Below are 14,518 nucleotides of genomic sequence, written 5' to 3'. Positions count from 1 at the left end.
CTATTATACGACTACACAAGAAGATTGAAAAGAACATTTTTTATTACTAGCTCTTCTAACCTAATCGATAACATAAGATGTACAGACTCCAAATTAAGAACGGATACATTAGCAACAGAACTGGGTGCACGACTTTCGAGAAGTGAACTCTACATGCAATAAAAGTAAATTAGGAAACAAGTTACATTGTGTTTGAATTAGTAATAACGAATTAGTTGAAGTCACAAATTAGGGACAGAATTTATTATTCCAAGTTTCTTAATCTGAGGTACTTTACCGGTAAATACAAATTTCTTGAAGCATATTATTGTGGACTGATACATTCGCCACAAAGGCAAGTGATGACTATAATTGATTCGCCGTGTTGGCAAGTTGAAAGTCACTCTGTTATGGAGACGGTTGCCAGAACGAGAATCAGCAAAATTAAGTTTCATTAACAAAACAGAGTTATCAATGTCAACGTTAACCCATTTTTGTAAAATAAAAAATATGATATCTGCCATCTCGCGTCTTTATTCAAGAAAACTGATTTTAAATTGAGCAAGTCTAGATTCGTAGCTTTGTAAACTGTGGCAGTGGTTATTCACGTGTGAAAAATGATACAGAAACTGCTTCTGGGCTCTCATACCAATCTCTGAATATGTTCGAAGAATGACGGACTCCAGAGAGCATAGCAACATTCAAGATGAAATCGGACGAAACAACTAAAAATACGACAGAGATCTCGGGATCTTCAAAACTTTCGTTTGTTATAACAGAAAACCAATTGAAAGCGCAGTCTACCCCGTAACTATGAGTCGAATAGTCAGTTAAGCCACGCGTGTCAAGACACTTCCTAAATGGGATATTATTTAAAATATAAGAAACACTAAGAAGACTATAAATCTTAACAGTTTGAATAAATAACTATAGGTCTACAACTTGATGTCAAATATCTATAAAGTCCTCGCTAAAGTGGTTCTATATCGCAGGCATAACCAAGACACTGGACCAGATTCAACTAAGAGAACCAGCAGACTTAACCGTTACCCCAGTGTTTATAAAAAACTGTCACTGGCGATCGAAACCTATGTGGAGACATGTGATTTACAATTACACTACTCAAGTACAGCGTTAGCTACACGTGTATGTTCCGCTTATATAAACAACCAGCACAGAGAGAACATGGCCAACATGGAATAAAAACAACTACAGCAATTTTCATATGCATTACACAATGTTGGCAATTCATCGGAACCAGGATTTGTACATAATTTTCGGTAATGTCAATTTTACATTCCGTATATTGGGCTCCGTAAATAGTATCGATACTGAAGCACACATCCGTCGCTACTTCTACCGAATATGTTTCAACTTTTTTTTTTATTATTATAACACTACCTGTAATTTCTCGCCATATAATTACATATATACAAAATGACAATAACTGAACTCTAAACATACTTTTTTTTTTAACTATTTGTATAAAAAATCAGCTTCTAATGACCCACTAAAATCAGAAGACATCCATTTCTGAAGTATCATCATGACATGAATTCCTTGTGCATGTCTGCTCGATAAAACCACGGTTAAAATATTTCTACAACTCAACAGGTTAACAGAAAATAACTTATCATAAGCAGTATAATAGATGTCAGTCGTAAGGTTTTATCTGATATTTTTTTTTTTTGTTCATAATGTTATTACCAACAATAAACCACCACCACCACCATGGTACACTTCAAAATTGCAAGAATACTCAAAGACAAATACAAATGTTTTTGCAATCTCAGATTACCATTCCCACTGTTTATCAAAAATTGAGCGAAGGTTAACCAACCAAGCTTAGTGTTACAGCTAGTACGGCAACACAATCCAGTATACCATTTCAGAGTCACCATATTGTACCCTTATTCATTCGCAGAAATATTGCTCACATATTGTACCTTATTAGTATACTTAGAGAGCATCAATTGTTCAGAGCCATTGCGTAAGTGCTATGTAAGAATACCAAACATTTCAATTAATAAGCCAGTGCTTTTCAATTTATCCAGAGTCCAAGTACAGACAGAATAGTTTTTTTTATCATGCTCCAAACCAGATCAGTGAGGGTATCTGGAACAGAAGATATGTATGTTATATTATATTATTATATTACATTTCTAAACAACAACGTTTGCTCTGTCTTATTTTCTTTACTCTGTTTTCCTAAATTGCATTTATACATCAACACAGTTGACTGGATTTTGGAACCTCGTATACCACAAATCACATAATATTGTACTCCTGCCGTATATTGTAGCTTAATCTCTTTATGTCAGACTGTAAGCTTTCCATGTATGATTAATGAATTCACAGATATTATATATAGTTTATAATTAAATATAAACACTAAACCAGAAACAGAACTAGAAAAACAGAAAAGAAATTAAGTAAAACAGAATTAATGAAGCAGATCAGTAAAATAAAGCAGTCAAATCAGACAGAGTATGTTCTGACGTAGTGTTACCAGGTGTCTCGATGTGCGCGGAATATCCCGGTTATCAGAGTTCTGGAGACGCGTCCCGATTTGTCCCAATAAATTTATCAAAAGACATTATTATCAAAAAATAAACAACACATCACATCACTAGCCCTGTAGGTATAGTTTTATTTTGTTCTGTTGTTTAGAGACGCGACTGTACCGTGATCTATGATTCGATGTTAAAACAGAAATTGCAATGAAAACCAACATTAGCATGACTTGCAGTATTTTTTTTTTTTGTGTTTCGACCTTCAACCTGAATCCTGATTTGTTTTACCTGTTGCCCGATTTCAAACAAATAGGACCTAGTAACACTAATCAGAATGCTCATGGCTACAGACAGAATATGATCAGAAGGCTCATGGCCACAGACAGAATATGATCAGAATGCTCATGACTACAGACAGAATATGATCAGAATGCTCATGGTTACAGACAGAATATGACCAGAATGGTCATTGCTACAGACAGAATATGATCAAAATGGTCACGGCTGCAGATAGAATATTATCAAAAGGCTCACGGCCACAGACAGATCAGATTAAATAAAATAAACAGTTACGCACGTTCGCATTGTCAGCCTGAAGTGTTGCGCCACTAATTTGACTTCACATGACTCCAGTCATTCCTGTCTCCAATGATTTAGTTTCTAAGAAAACACCCTCTCCAGTGAGCCAAGCAGCAGGCATAACGAAGTTTTTGTTATGAATGTCGTTAATCGTACTAATGTGCAGACATCAATTCCATATGCATTCCCAACATATTTACTTCAACAGACGTAGACGTTGCCATGGTAACTAAAAATCTGAGAATCTGGTAATTTTAATTTTGGCATTCAATGATTCATCACAGATTTATTCCGATAGTTCTCTTCACATTCGAATTCAATGTAACTTCAAATTATCATTTGTATAATCCCACTTCTGAATGTAAAACGCTCTTTTTACAGTAAACATTATATTAGCAAAATGATTACAGAATACAATTTTAGACATTCTTTTGACAACGTCCAGCCAGAGAGAATAATAATAGAATAGTCGCCGCGTGACATATCTTCTCTTCTGCCAGCCAGACCGCGCAGCCGAATACTTCCGGAAACGCCCGATGTCATCGGCTAGGATAGCGGCGCGTAACACAATGTCACAAACGCGCCCACACAATTTAGTTACGTTATACTTCAGCGCGTGCTTTTCAAAAGTGGCTGCATGTATTGTAATATTTTTGTTGTTAATCCTAATAAATACACAGTGCTGTTTAAGTATAATATAGCCCTGCGAACAAGCAATGGCCTGCGTTATTATGGGGTGTAAATCTCATTCTTGTCGTAAAGAAAATGAAACTGAAATCATCAGCTTCCACCGGTGAGTAAACAAAAAACCTAATATATTTGCTTAAACCCTGTACATAAGTGCAAAAAGTATTATTAATTAATCTTTATTATGCTGTAGTCATATTATAATCTGCTGTTGGCCATTCGATACAGTAATTATTAAGTATTTTTCATTTTTATCAATTTACGTAGTCGTGTTCAATAGTGTTGTTCTGCATATTCTGTCGATAACATAGATGTTAGTATATTGTAGTTGACTATTTTGCATAAATTGCGTTTCAATATACGGTGGTGAAGTGGTAAAAGCCACTTGGAAACCGTGCGCGAAGGCTGGGGGTTGAGGAAACTTTCTGATTTTCATAGTAGATTCCCCACAGATGATGCTATGAGGCAAAAATGGATCGTTGCCATAGCTCGTCCCAATTGGCATTGGAAAAAACAGCACCGTGTTTGCTCTATGCATTTCGACAAAGTTTTATTAACTTTGAAATAAGTTATCAAACATATGTGACATGAATGATACCGCTGTGTTTTAATTTTATTGTCCCATTTTAGTAGCTTCTGTCAAATCACACCTCTTGGGTATCTTTTAATCCCTAAGAAAGTCAGAAAAGAACAGAAGGCGTACTGGCTTTCTCCTAAACGAAATTCCGGCCGATTTCTTGTTTGTTACTTACAGCGGTTTCCATTCCTTCCGAAATTTCTAAGATTTTCTTAATTTAATAATCTAAATGCTAAACCATTTTTGTGTGAATGACGTTTCGGAAGGCATGGAAACTGCTGTAAATAGCAAATGAAAATTGTATAAAATTTAGCTCGAAGAGAGCCGGTAGTTCTATAGTTTATTGTAATTTAACAGCTTCTTAACGAGTGATTTTATATACCCAGACCTCATTTGGTACTTGAATACCAAATTAGGGTTTTGATATCTTTTTTTAACCTTTATCTAAAATAGCATTTTGCAACGGTTTGTAGTTGACTGACCGAAAAGTGTTTATTTTAGCAGGTCTGTGAATTTACCATAGCCGATAGACAAAGCATCTATCGATATCGATAAGATGTCAGAAGAGATCGCAACACAATTAAATTTCTTGCTGTCAAAGCCAGAGTACACTCAAATGTCATAATGTTACTTCTATGCTTGTCATTGTTCTGAGGTAAAACACAATCATTTTAATACATAGTGCCACAAAATTTCTGGCCCGGTGGCCGAAAGAGGAACTAACGACGTCATTTTCAAAAGTCAATCTGCCTGCCATTCGCTGACATAACAGCGACTTTCTCACCGGGCCAGATAAGTTTATGGGACTATAGTGTATATTTTGTATCATTTATTTTTTTCTTTCAGTTCTGAAGAAATAAAAATAACACCAAAAAGACACAAAGACAAAAAGGTTTCCCAAAAAAGTTATGTTAAAATAAATATCTTGTTACACTTTATACAATAAATTTTAATTAAAACTTAGTACTCCAATATAGTCAATTTAATTAATAAAATTGTAAATTTTCCTTTTACAGAAGCGGACAAGTCCATCGGACTATTATAAATAGCAATGTAGAGTTTAAGAAGAAACAACTAGAAATGTTGGAGATGGAGCACAAATACAATATATACATTTCACAATTAAAAATAGAAAAAATACAATTGCAAATTCAACTGTTGAAATATCCAAATAGAACTTTTACTCAAGAACCAAAAAGAAATACCAGATCTGAAGAATAAAATATGAATAAAAGTTATATATATATACATATTTTATGTTATGTGAAGTAAGTTTCAGTGAACTGCCTTCTCCTTATATTACCTCGTGTTGAATTTGAAATATAAGGTTGCACTGGTATATTTGATTCCCTAGGAAGATGCTCATTATTGAGATCATCCCCAAGAAACAAGTTTTCCCTCATATCTATGGCTGGCTATGTTGTGCAGCACAGCACATGCCACAATAGTTTTCCTGGCTGTTTCGATATCCCAATACATCCCTCTTAGTAAGCAGCGGAAGCGTTGTTTCCACAGACCAAAGCATCTTTCTAAAGTATTTCTGGTGCGGAATATGACTTCTGTTGTACCTTTGTTCTGCTACAGTTTGTGGGTTAAGCAATGGAGTGAACAAGTATGGTGTGCACCTCGTCTCGCCTCAGCTAAGAGTAAGCCGGAAAATGCCAACCAGCTTCAAACCTCTGCTTTAAGCGGCTTTCCCTTTAGATTCTAGAATCATGAACACTACCACGTCATCGTGCCACAATGTCCATGATTTTAAGATCTGCATCACATACCACCAGAAATATCAATAATCATTTATTTATTAATATTGTCATAATAACAAAAGTATTACCTGCATATAGCTAATTTATTAAAGGAAAAATAGTTTTGTGTCTGTTTTCATGTAATATTTAAAATAATTATTTAACATTCATCCATAGTTACCTGCACATTAAGGCGATACCTCAAGGTCCATTTTACAGTCTAAGTATTTTTATCTAGTTAGTGATTAGTTTAAGAAAATGGATATTTCTGCCTTTAAAATTTAATATGACGAAATTTTAAAGGCAGAAATATCCATGATTATTAATTATTTTACGTTTTCCTTCAACTGCGAGAACTAATCACTAACTAGACGTGAATTTAAATTCTTTACTTGCCAATACTTGTTTAGTTACCCAGATTAAAGGTGAAACAAAATGTATGAAAATGAACCTTGAGGTATCGCCTTAATTGATGGATATCCTTTTCTATTAATGCACAATTTGCCCTCATCAGTTCGTATTTTTTTTTATTCTAATATGAGTACAGTCTATTGCACCTATTACCCTTGAAAAATTAGCAAAAGTGCGAAATTTTCTCATTCCTTCTTCTTGCTCAACCAAAGTAGCAGGCATCTTTATAAATCGGTGTAATATACTAGATAAAGCTTCAGCCATTTTCTTGCAAGTTGTGCTAATTACTGGCTGGGATATACTATGTAAATCCCCAGTATCATCTTGAATCTGTGAAAAAAAAAGCAATAACAACTTAGTACTTATACCAGTGTTTGTGATATCCTAGCAGCATTTGCAATTTACATTACCAAATTTGTACAATTACTTCATGACGAGCGCAATTCCGTAATGCGCAACCCACTTGCAACTTAGGAGTAAGAGCGTGTCCTCGAGGGTCGTAAACTAAATCCTTACATAATAAATCCACTATTTTAGTTGTAAACCTTTTAGTGAATCTATATTTATAACGAAAATCTTCGTCACTTAATTCAAAGGGATTTGCGCGACTACGGGATCTATTAAACCGCTGGTTTGTTCCCAACACTACCAAATCCATTAAAACAACTGAATTTATGTCCATATTTCTATTTTAATTCGTTATCTTACAAACAATAGCGACGCTTATGTTAACTCTGAAATTTGAAGTTTTGTGGTTAGTACTAGGGTTAAACTCTAGCCGCCTTATTACAAAACGAGGTTTAACTAAAAATTCTGGTTTAAACCTATGCAAATTACGGTTTATATAAAAATGGTATTACAAAAAGTGGTTTAACGATAAACCATGGACTATTTGATGGTCTAATCCTAAACCTCGGCGGCCCCTAGTTTGACGATGGTCTAAATCGTAAATGTCAAATTAAATTTCAAATCATTTGGCAGATTATCTCTGAAATTGGCGTCTGTTTCGTTGTCTCGTGTTATTTTTTATCGAAAATGGATATTAACGTGGTAGATTCAGTCGATATTGAGGATATTGAAGCCATTGAGCTACTGGAAACGCCACGCCTACTCAATAGACTCGACTCAGTACTCCAATTTTCAGATCTTTTTTTTCTTTCGTTGATCCATCACTATAATACAAAGAGTCAATTGTTTTATACAATAAGACACTGATAATAAATTTCAAAGGTATTTGCAATAGTCACCGCAATAGTTTTCTTTTAATGTTAAGGTTTCATATAATGCGCGGGAAGCTTACGTTTCGTAACACGCATTTTGATGTATTACCAGCTAATACAACATTAGTCAAAACTTGAAACCTAAACAAAATTGCAATCGAAGTTACAACTATTATTGATCTTGGAGCAAAATAACCAAGTCTGAATATTTTTTATACTCCTAAATATTATTTAATCATTAACATTGTATGAAAACGTTTTCTTTTTTGGGTATATTGAACGTTGCGATTGAATGATGTCGTATTGAACGAATGTTGTTTGTCATTATTTGTGGTTTATATATAGGTCATGGTTCAAATGGCGGTACTAAGAAGTCTACGGTTTTTATGAGTTTTGTAATACGGACAAATTTAAACCGTGGTTTCCCAGATAAGCCTGGTTTTGTTAGTACAGGTTTAAGCTAAGGTTTATTTCGTTTTTTGTAATAAGACGGTAGTAGTTCATCATCCTCTTCCGTGTCCGAATGCAGACCTCTTGTAGTTTTAATTTTATTATTAGTAAAATTACATAAAAAAAATTAACGGCTACTAACATTATAACACATATAAAACTATGTTAAAAATATATTACGATAATGTTCAATAAACTTATAACTCTGATATTTGATTTAAAAATTGTCACAAAAATTCGTTATTGTCTCCTAAGTGTTTGTAATGATAATATTTAATGTCATGTCCGGTTTATGATATGTGAGTTTACTGTATGAACCACGCAAACCAGCTCTGTAGCCGAGTCGTTAAAACTGAAAACACGTAGTGCTACATCGCTCACGTAAGTGTATTATAGTGTTCTCCAAAAATCGTCACTAACAACATCATTCGCGATTATAGTAATATATCTTTAGTGTGGAATATTATTGTTTTTCAGTTATGTCCTCTACTTAGTAGATTTGTAGCAATATATATAAAAAAGTGGACCTCGCACTTTTAAACGTTTTTGACAAGCTTAGACTCGTATTCGTTATTATTAATCATTCTTTACAACATTTTAAAAGTTTTTTTTTATGTATCTCGGAAGTGAAGGATTTAACAACAATAAAATGTATATGGGACTACACAAGTAGCACCAGATTTTGAATAAAAAAAGAATTATCAAAATCGGTTTACCCAGTCAAAAGTTCTGAGGTAAAGTATACGTTGAGGACATCATAGTTGACAACATCATTTTCAGAGTTTTCTGATATATCTCCGATGTCCAGGGTCCAACAATAATGAAATTTATACTATACCATACGAAAAGCACCAGCTATCAAATAAAAAAATATATAATCTAAATCGGTTCAATCAGTCAAAAGTGCCGAGGTAAGAAATATAAAGAAACGTATAGGAATTGAGAACCTCTTCCTTTTTTTGAAATCAGATAAAAAGTCTGGCTGGGCGTGTAAATAGCCCAACCAATGAGAAAAAAAATGGAAAAGGGTAGATGAGGGTCAAGGAAAAGCAAGGCCGAGCAGGCACTACCTACGATGCTCCCTCAAAGGAGGAGAGCAAGAGCTACTAGGTAATAATGCGCAAAATTACTCACCGATCTTGCATCCAAAGTCACGAGGCGCACACTGCAGAGGAAGTCCCATATGCGAGGCGATGCTCCAGTTGCCGTCCACGTGCGATGCGGCAGGATAAGGTGCGACGATCGGTGAGGGAGAAAATCGCTATGGAAATTTGTGACGTAAAGAAATATGCAGTAATGACATTCGTATGCTTATTTCAAACAATAGGAGCATAACGGCCAGTATTATGCCCAAAGAGGCGGCATTTCCTAAATAAACTCAAAAGGTCGGATGAGTTATTCTACGCAGAGGTATAGACTATAGCTCACGTTGAGAAGACTTCAAGCGGCTCAACCAAAATCACTTGATTTTGTGTTTTATTCAGCGATGTTGTTAATTTTTATAATAACTCTTGAATAACAAATGTATTATTACAATTAAAATTAGTTTTGTTTAAATAATAAACGATCTAAATCGCCATTATCTGTAACAGAACGTTATTAAAAAATTAAAAATCAATCATTCTGAGTATCCGCTATCATTATCCTCAACATATTTTTTTTAAAACTACTAATACTAAGTATATCAACGCTCAGCACATTTTTGATGCCCTTTGTTTTATTATGCTCATACCATCATTTAAGATCAGCTAAGAAAACTAAAAAAATCATGGTGGTGAAAATATATATAAAATAACATTTTATGAAGAAGCGCCCCGTACGCTGTGGAGCGCCTTTGGCGTCTGCGACATCGCGAGACCAACTTTGTTGTCCAACTTGAAGTCCCTGTAGTCAAGCAAACAATCCCCGCTGTACGCCCCGCGGCTTTTACTATGCCCCAATTAGTTGCTTCTTAAGACAGGTAAGGAATGCCGTGGCGAATATCTTTAGATGTCCCTGAGTCACAGGGCACACAACTTGTAACCCTAGGTGCATTACACATTAGCGTTTGGATATTTTTAAGTTTTAAATTTTGTTGATTTATTTATTCTATTTCTAGACCGACCTATTGGTAGCATCCAGCTATCTCTTGCAATTTTTATTAGGTCTTCTGTCCACCTTGGGGGTGGACGTCCGTCCGATGCTACGCTTGTCAGTTCGTGGCCTCTACTCCAGAACCTTCGTGCCCCATCGGTGACTTTTGGGGGGATGCCCATGTTCACGAGTGGACCATCCGCAGGTTATGGTTATAATTTATTATATTCTCGAATAGCACGACCCGATTTGAAAAGTGATTTTACCATAGATACCTAGTGAATAATGACTTCATGAAATTTCTTAATGGCTGTCAGACCTCAGTTAATATTCGCGCATGCCTTATAAAATGATTATATCATAAAAGACTGCATTTCATGAACGCTGCCTTTATAAAATTCTCTGTAGAAATAATAATATAGTATACAGCTCAAGAGATTGTTTTCTTAAGCGCTTATCTTTAGGATCTTGCTTCGATTTAGAAAATTATTTTATTACCGAGAGCCGACATTATCCCTGAATGCTTAGGGCAGTTTCTTTCCGGTGCGAATTTATCACAGACAAAATCACAAACAAAGTCTACTCAATAATAAAATTAAAGGAGAAAGAATAAAATATTTGCCAATTATATTAATACGTTACAAACATTATTCTACTATAATTTATATAAATATTGCAAATGCTTAGGCGCTGCGCTAACAACAACTAGAAGTATTATTCTATAATAATACGTGTCAAACTACTTCATTAGATTAAAATAATACAACAATGAGAAACATCGCAATTCATAAATATATTAGCAGTATTAGAAACTATTCATTATAAAATAATACCTCTACATTTCCTTAAAGTTTCGTAAAATCTAGAAATTACACATATTACAATACCTTTACAAAGCAATGTTTTCTTTAAAATACTTTAATTGATTACCAGAAATTTTACATTAAGCATTAATAGCCTGTAAAGAGCTTGTCTAAAAAACTATTTAATTTGCACGAATTAGCATACATATTTATTGATACATACAACGCTACTTATTTATATTACTAATAATTATATACTTATTTGTTTTACACACATAGAATACGCACCGCGTCCAGCAGCTTTCATTGATATCTCCGGTTGACTAAATAATGAGATATTATGGTTGGTACTGCTATATTGGAATTGAGATATGAATAAAGCAAGATATACTTACTGCAAACACACAATAATATGTTAATTTAGTTCTTAATGGTGTTTTTCCTAAGGCAGTGTCTATACTTTAACAATATGCGCATTATACTGTATTTTTTATTAGGTTCACTAGGGAGTGGCGTCACGTGCGCTTCGCAGAGAGAAGACCGAGACCAAAGAGCCGGAAAACAGTGACCGTCACTTTAGTTCGAACTTTAATTAGAACAAGCGTAGAGAGCGTAAATAAAATAAAATAAAAACAAAAAATTGGCGTCGTTTCTCGTCCTGGTTCAGTCTTCTAGAGGTGTTCCTTAATTCCTAATGTTTATTTAAAGTCTAAATTGTACTCCCCCTAACGAGGAACTGCGGTATGTGGTCGCATGACACTTGTCAGTCTCTTAACTGAACTCTACTACAACTGATTAAAATTCAAAGGATCTATATTCCAAAAGAATACGTAATATTTTATGGTACTATTTATTTCTTTGATACGAAAGTTTGCAAATTTCAAAATTTCAGTAGATAGACTAGATTAGAATTACATCTTCCCCCATGTTGGGCACCAGGTTGCGATGAACGAGTACACTGCAGGTCTCTCTGGAAGGCAATATCCCAAACTCTCCAGCAAAGAAGGAGTCTTCACAACTGATTCATGGAAGTCGGTAAAATTAATTACGCCATCTAAATCGGCGTCCATCCGCTTCAGCATTATATCCACTAATTCCTGTCAACAAAACAAAACAAAGGGCCTGTTCATATACACGCGTAAATCGCTGTCGCGTCACTGTTAAACACAATGCGGTTACTTTTCATCATGCTAGATCCCATCGTAGTTGGAATATATTGTGTTTAATTGCCAAAAGCCAATTATCAAAATGTCCGTAACCTTAATTATTGTACCTACCTTACTTCTTTAAATGCGAAAGACTGTGCAAATGTTTGGTTGTTTGTTAGAAGAAAACGAACAGCTAAACTAATTTCGATGAAATTTGGCACACGGATAGACCATAGGCTGAATTTACAAATAGTATAAGGTAATCTTGTAACGCACTCAGAAATCAAAGTACATGGGCGACACGACTTTCTGTATTGTATACATTATACTCATGGATAATATACCACTTGAACTTCTTGGACTGCCTCGGTGGCGTAGTTGTATTGCACGTCCGATACAATAGCACTCTGAGGTCCTGGGTTCGAATCCCGGGTCGGGCAAAGTGATATTTGGGTTTTTCTGCTCAGTATCAGCCTGGAGTCTGGAATTTGTGTCCGATATGGCGATAGGCTCGCCCCCTATCACATCATGAGACGAAACATACTTGGCGAAAAGTGGGTGCCCTAGTTGCACCTCTGCATGCCCCTTCGGGGATAAAATGCGTGATGTTATGTATGTATGTATTATGTTGAACTTCAGCGACACGCCGATGCTAATCAACCTTGTTTGTCATTTTTGTTGTTTTTATTATTTCCCCTAAACTAATCGATAACATAAGATTTAAACTCTAAATCCAGAATTTATTCATTAGAAATAGGACGGCGTGCACGACTTTGTAGAAGTAAACACCACATGCAATGAAAGTAGAATAGAAACTAAGTTAGACTGTTCTTGGACTTAGTAATAAAAAAATATTTCAAAGTAAATAAATTGACAGTGTTAATGATTACAAACTTCTTAATCTGAGTGATTTTAACGTTATTAATATAAATATTAATATCAGTCATACGTAAGTAAGTTATACATTTTCCGGGATTTTATATACGACAAATAAGTCCATGGATGCAAAACGAACAGTAAAACCAGTATAGCTTTAAAATTTCTAGAATTTCATAATCCGCAGTTAATATTATTTCCAAATATTAATATCTTTCACTGCGTATAAATGCGCCGTGTGGCGCGCAATTTTACCTTTACATAGAATACTAAACTTATTACGCTTATTCCGTCGAATTTCGTTTGCCGATTGTAATTAATTAATTACCCGAAATAGAATGCAGGCTATCCCAACTACTACGTTCCCGTACTAGCAAAGAATAAGAAAAATGTGTTTGCAACTATCAAATGTAATAATGTGCTGTCATTATTAGTAACCACTACGTAATATTACAGCCTATCGAAACGTTAAGATCATTTTTATACTAGAAATATTTTGGTAATCAGCAGAAGTGTGTGAGCGAGAGGTGTGTTGTTACAGCAGGAATAAATCGATAGGCTAATTGGACCCAGTTATGTCAAGACGTCACCGACTCCAAAATTGATAGGCAGTATTTTCATATTCGTTATGTTAAATCATTATTTGGTTTTTAATGGTTTCTGAAGGTGATTTAATTTTTGTTAATGTTTTATATTTTTGTCTTATTATAATAAATAAGAAATAGACTGGGTCGGTGGCGTAGTCGTACTGCGCACCCGGTTCACCTACCGCGTCTTAGTACTACCCTTCGACTACTCTTGAAAAGGCAAAAAGGCGTGACGCTACGTATGAATGTATGTATGAATTAAAAAAAAAACGACCCAACAAAACCCATAGAAAATAACATTGAGAAGGCTACGGGAAAGTATATTTCCAAATTTCGTGTACTTGGACGACATATTTTTCCCAATTATTTCAATGTAAAAACTAAACTACTGAACCGATTTTTTTAAATATTTATGGAACCTATCTGGAAGCATATCCTTTACAAATAAATAAAAAAAAATCCAAATCGGCCAATTAATGACGTGAGTTTTGATGTAACAAGCAATAAAAAATACAAGTCGAATCGAGGACCTCCCGTTTCTGTGAACTCGATTAAAATAATTTACATTGATAATATACGGTAATTTAATATTTTCTTGCAACCGGTGCCTAATTAATATCTCTTATATTGTCACAAAAAATGTGTCTAAAAGAGTATTGGGGTACCTGAATCACCCCCGTGATTGATCCGAGAATTTTCATAGCTTTTGAGTTATGATATTTTCCTAAATTGTTAAGAATTTGTGATCTGAACAACAATGTAAATAAAAACATGAAGATATTTCGATTTTTTTTTGCAACTGAATTTTCAAGAACTGTACTTTTGTGCTTAAAATAATCAAGTTCGTAATTTTAATACAAATTATAAAAA

General features: G+C 34.5%; 1 protein-coding gene across 9 annotated transcripts in view; it reads right to left on the bottom strand.

Annotated features, from left to right (window-relative positions):
• Nucleotides 1-11,878: 11,878 nt before the first annotated feature.
• The window catches only part of LOC115450862 (EF-hand calcium-binding domain-containing protein 1), a 38,740-nt gene continuing 36,100 nt past the window's right edge, over nt 11,879-14,518 (bottom strand). For all 9 annotated transcript variants that reach the window (XM_037443845.1, XM_037443846.1, XM_037443852.1 and 6 more), the window contains one exon: nt 11,879-12,134. In XM_037443845.1, coding sequence (XP_037299742.1) covers nt 11,949-12,134 — 186 coding nt within the window. In that variant the 3' untranslated portion in view covers nt 11,879-11,948. The remainder of the gene's footprint in view (nt 12,135-14,518) is intronic.

The sequence above is a fragment of the Manduca sexta genome, chromosome 27 (assembly GCF_014839805.1).
Source record: "Manduca sexta isolate Smith_Timp_Sample1 chromosome 27, JHU_Msex_v1.0, whole genome shotgun sequence".
NCBI classification, from domain to species: domain Eukaryota; kingdom Metazoa; phylum Arthropoda; class Insecta; order Lepidoptera; family Sphingidae; genus Manduca; species Manduca sexta.
This window is presented reverse-complemented; position numbering and strand designations above follow the sequence as displayed.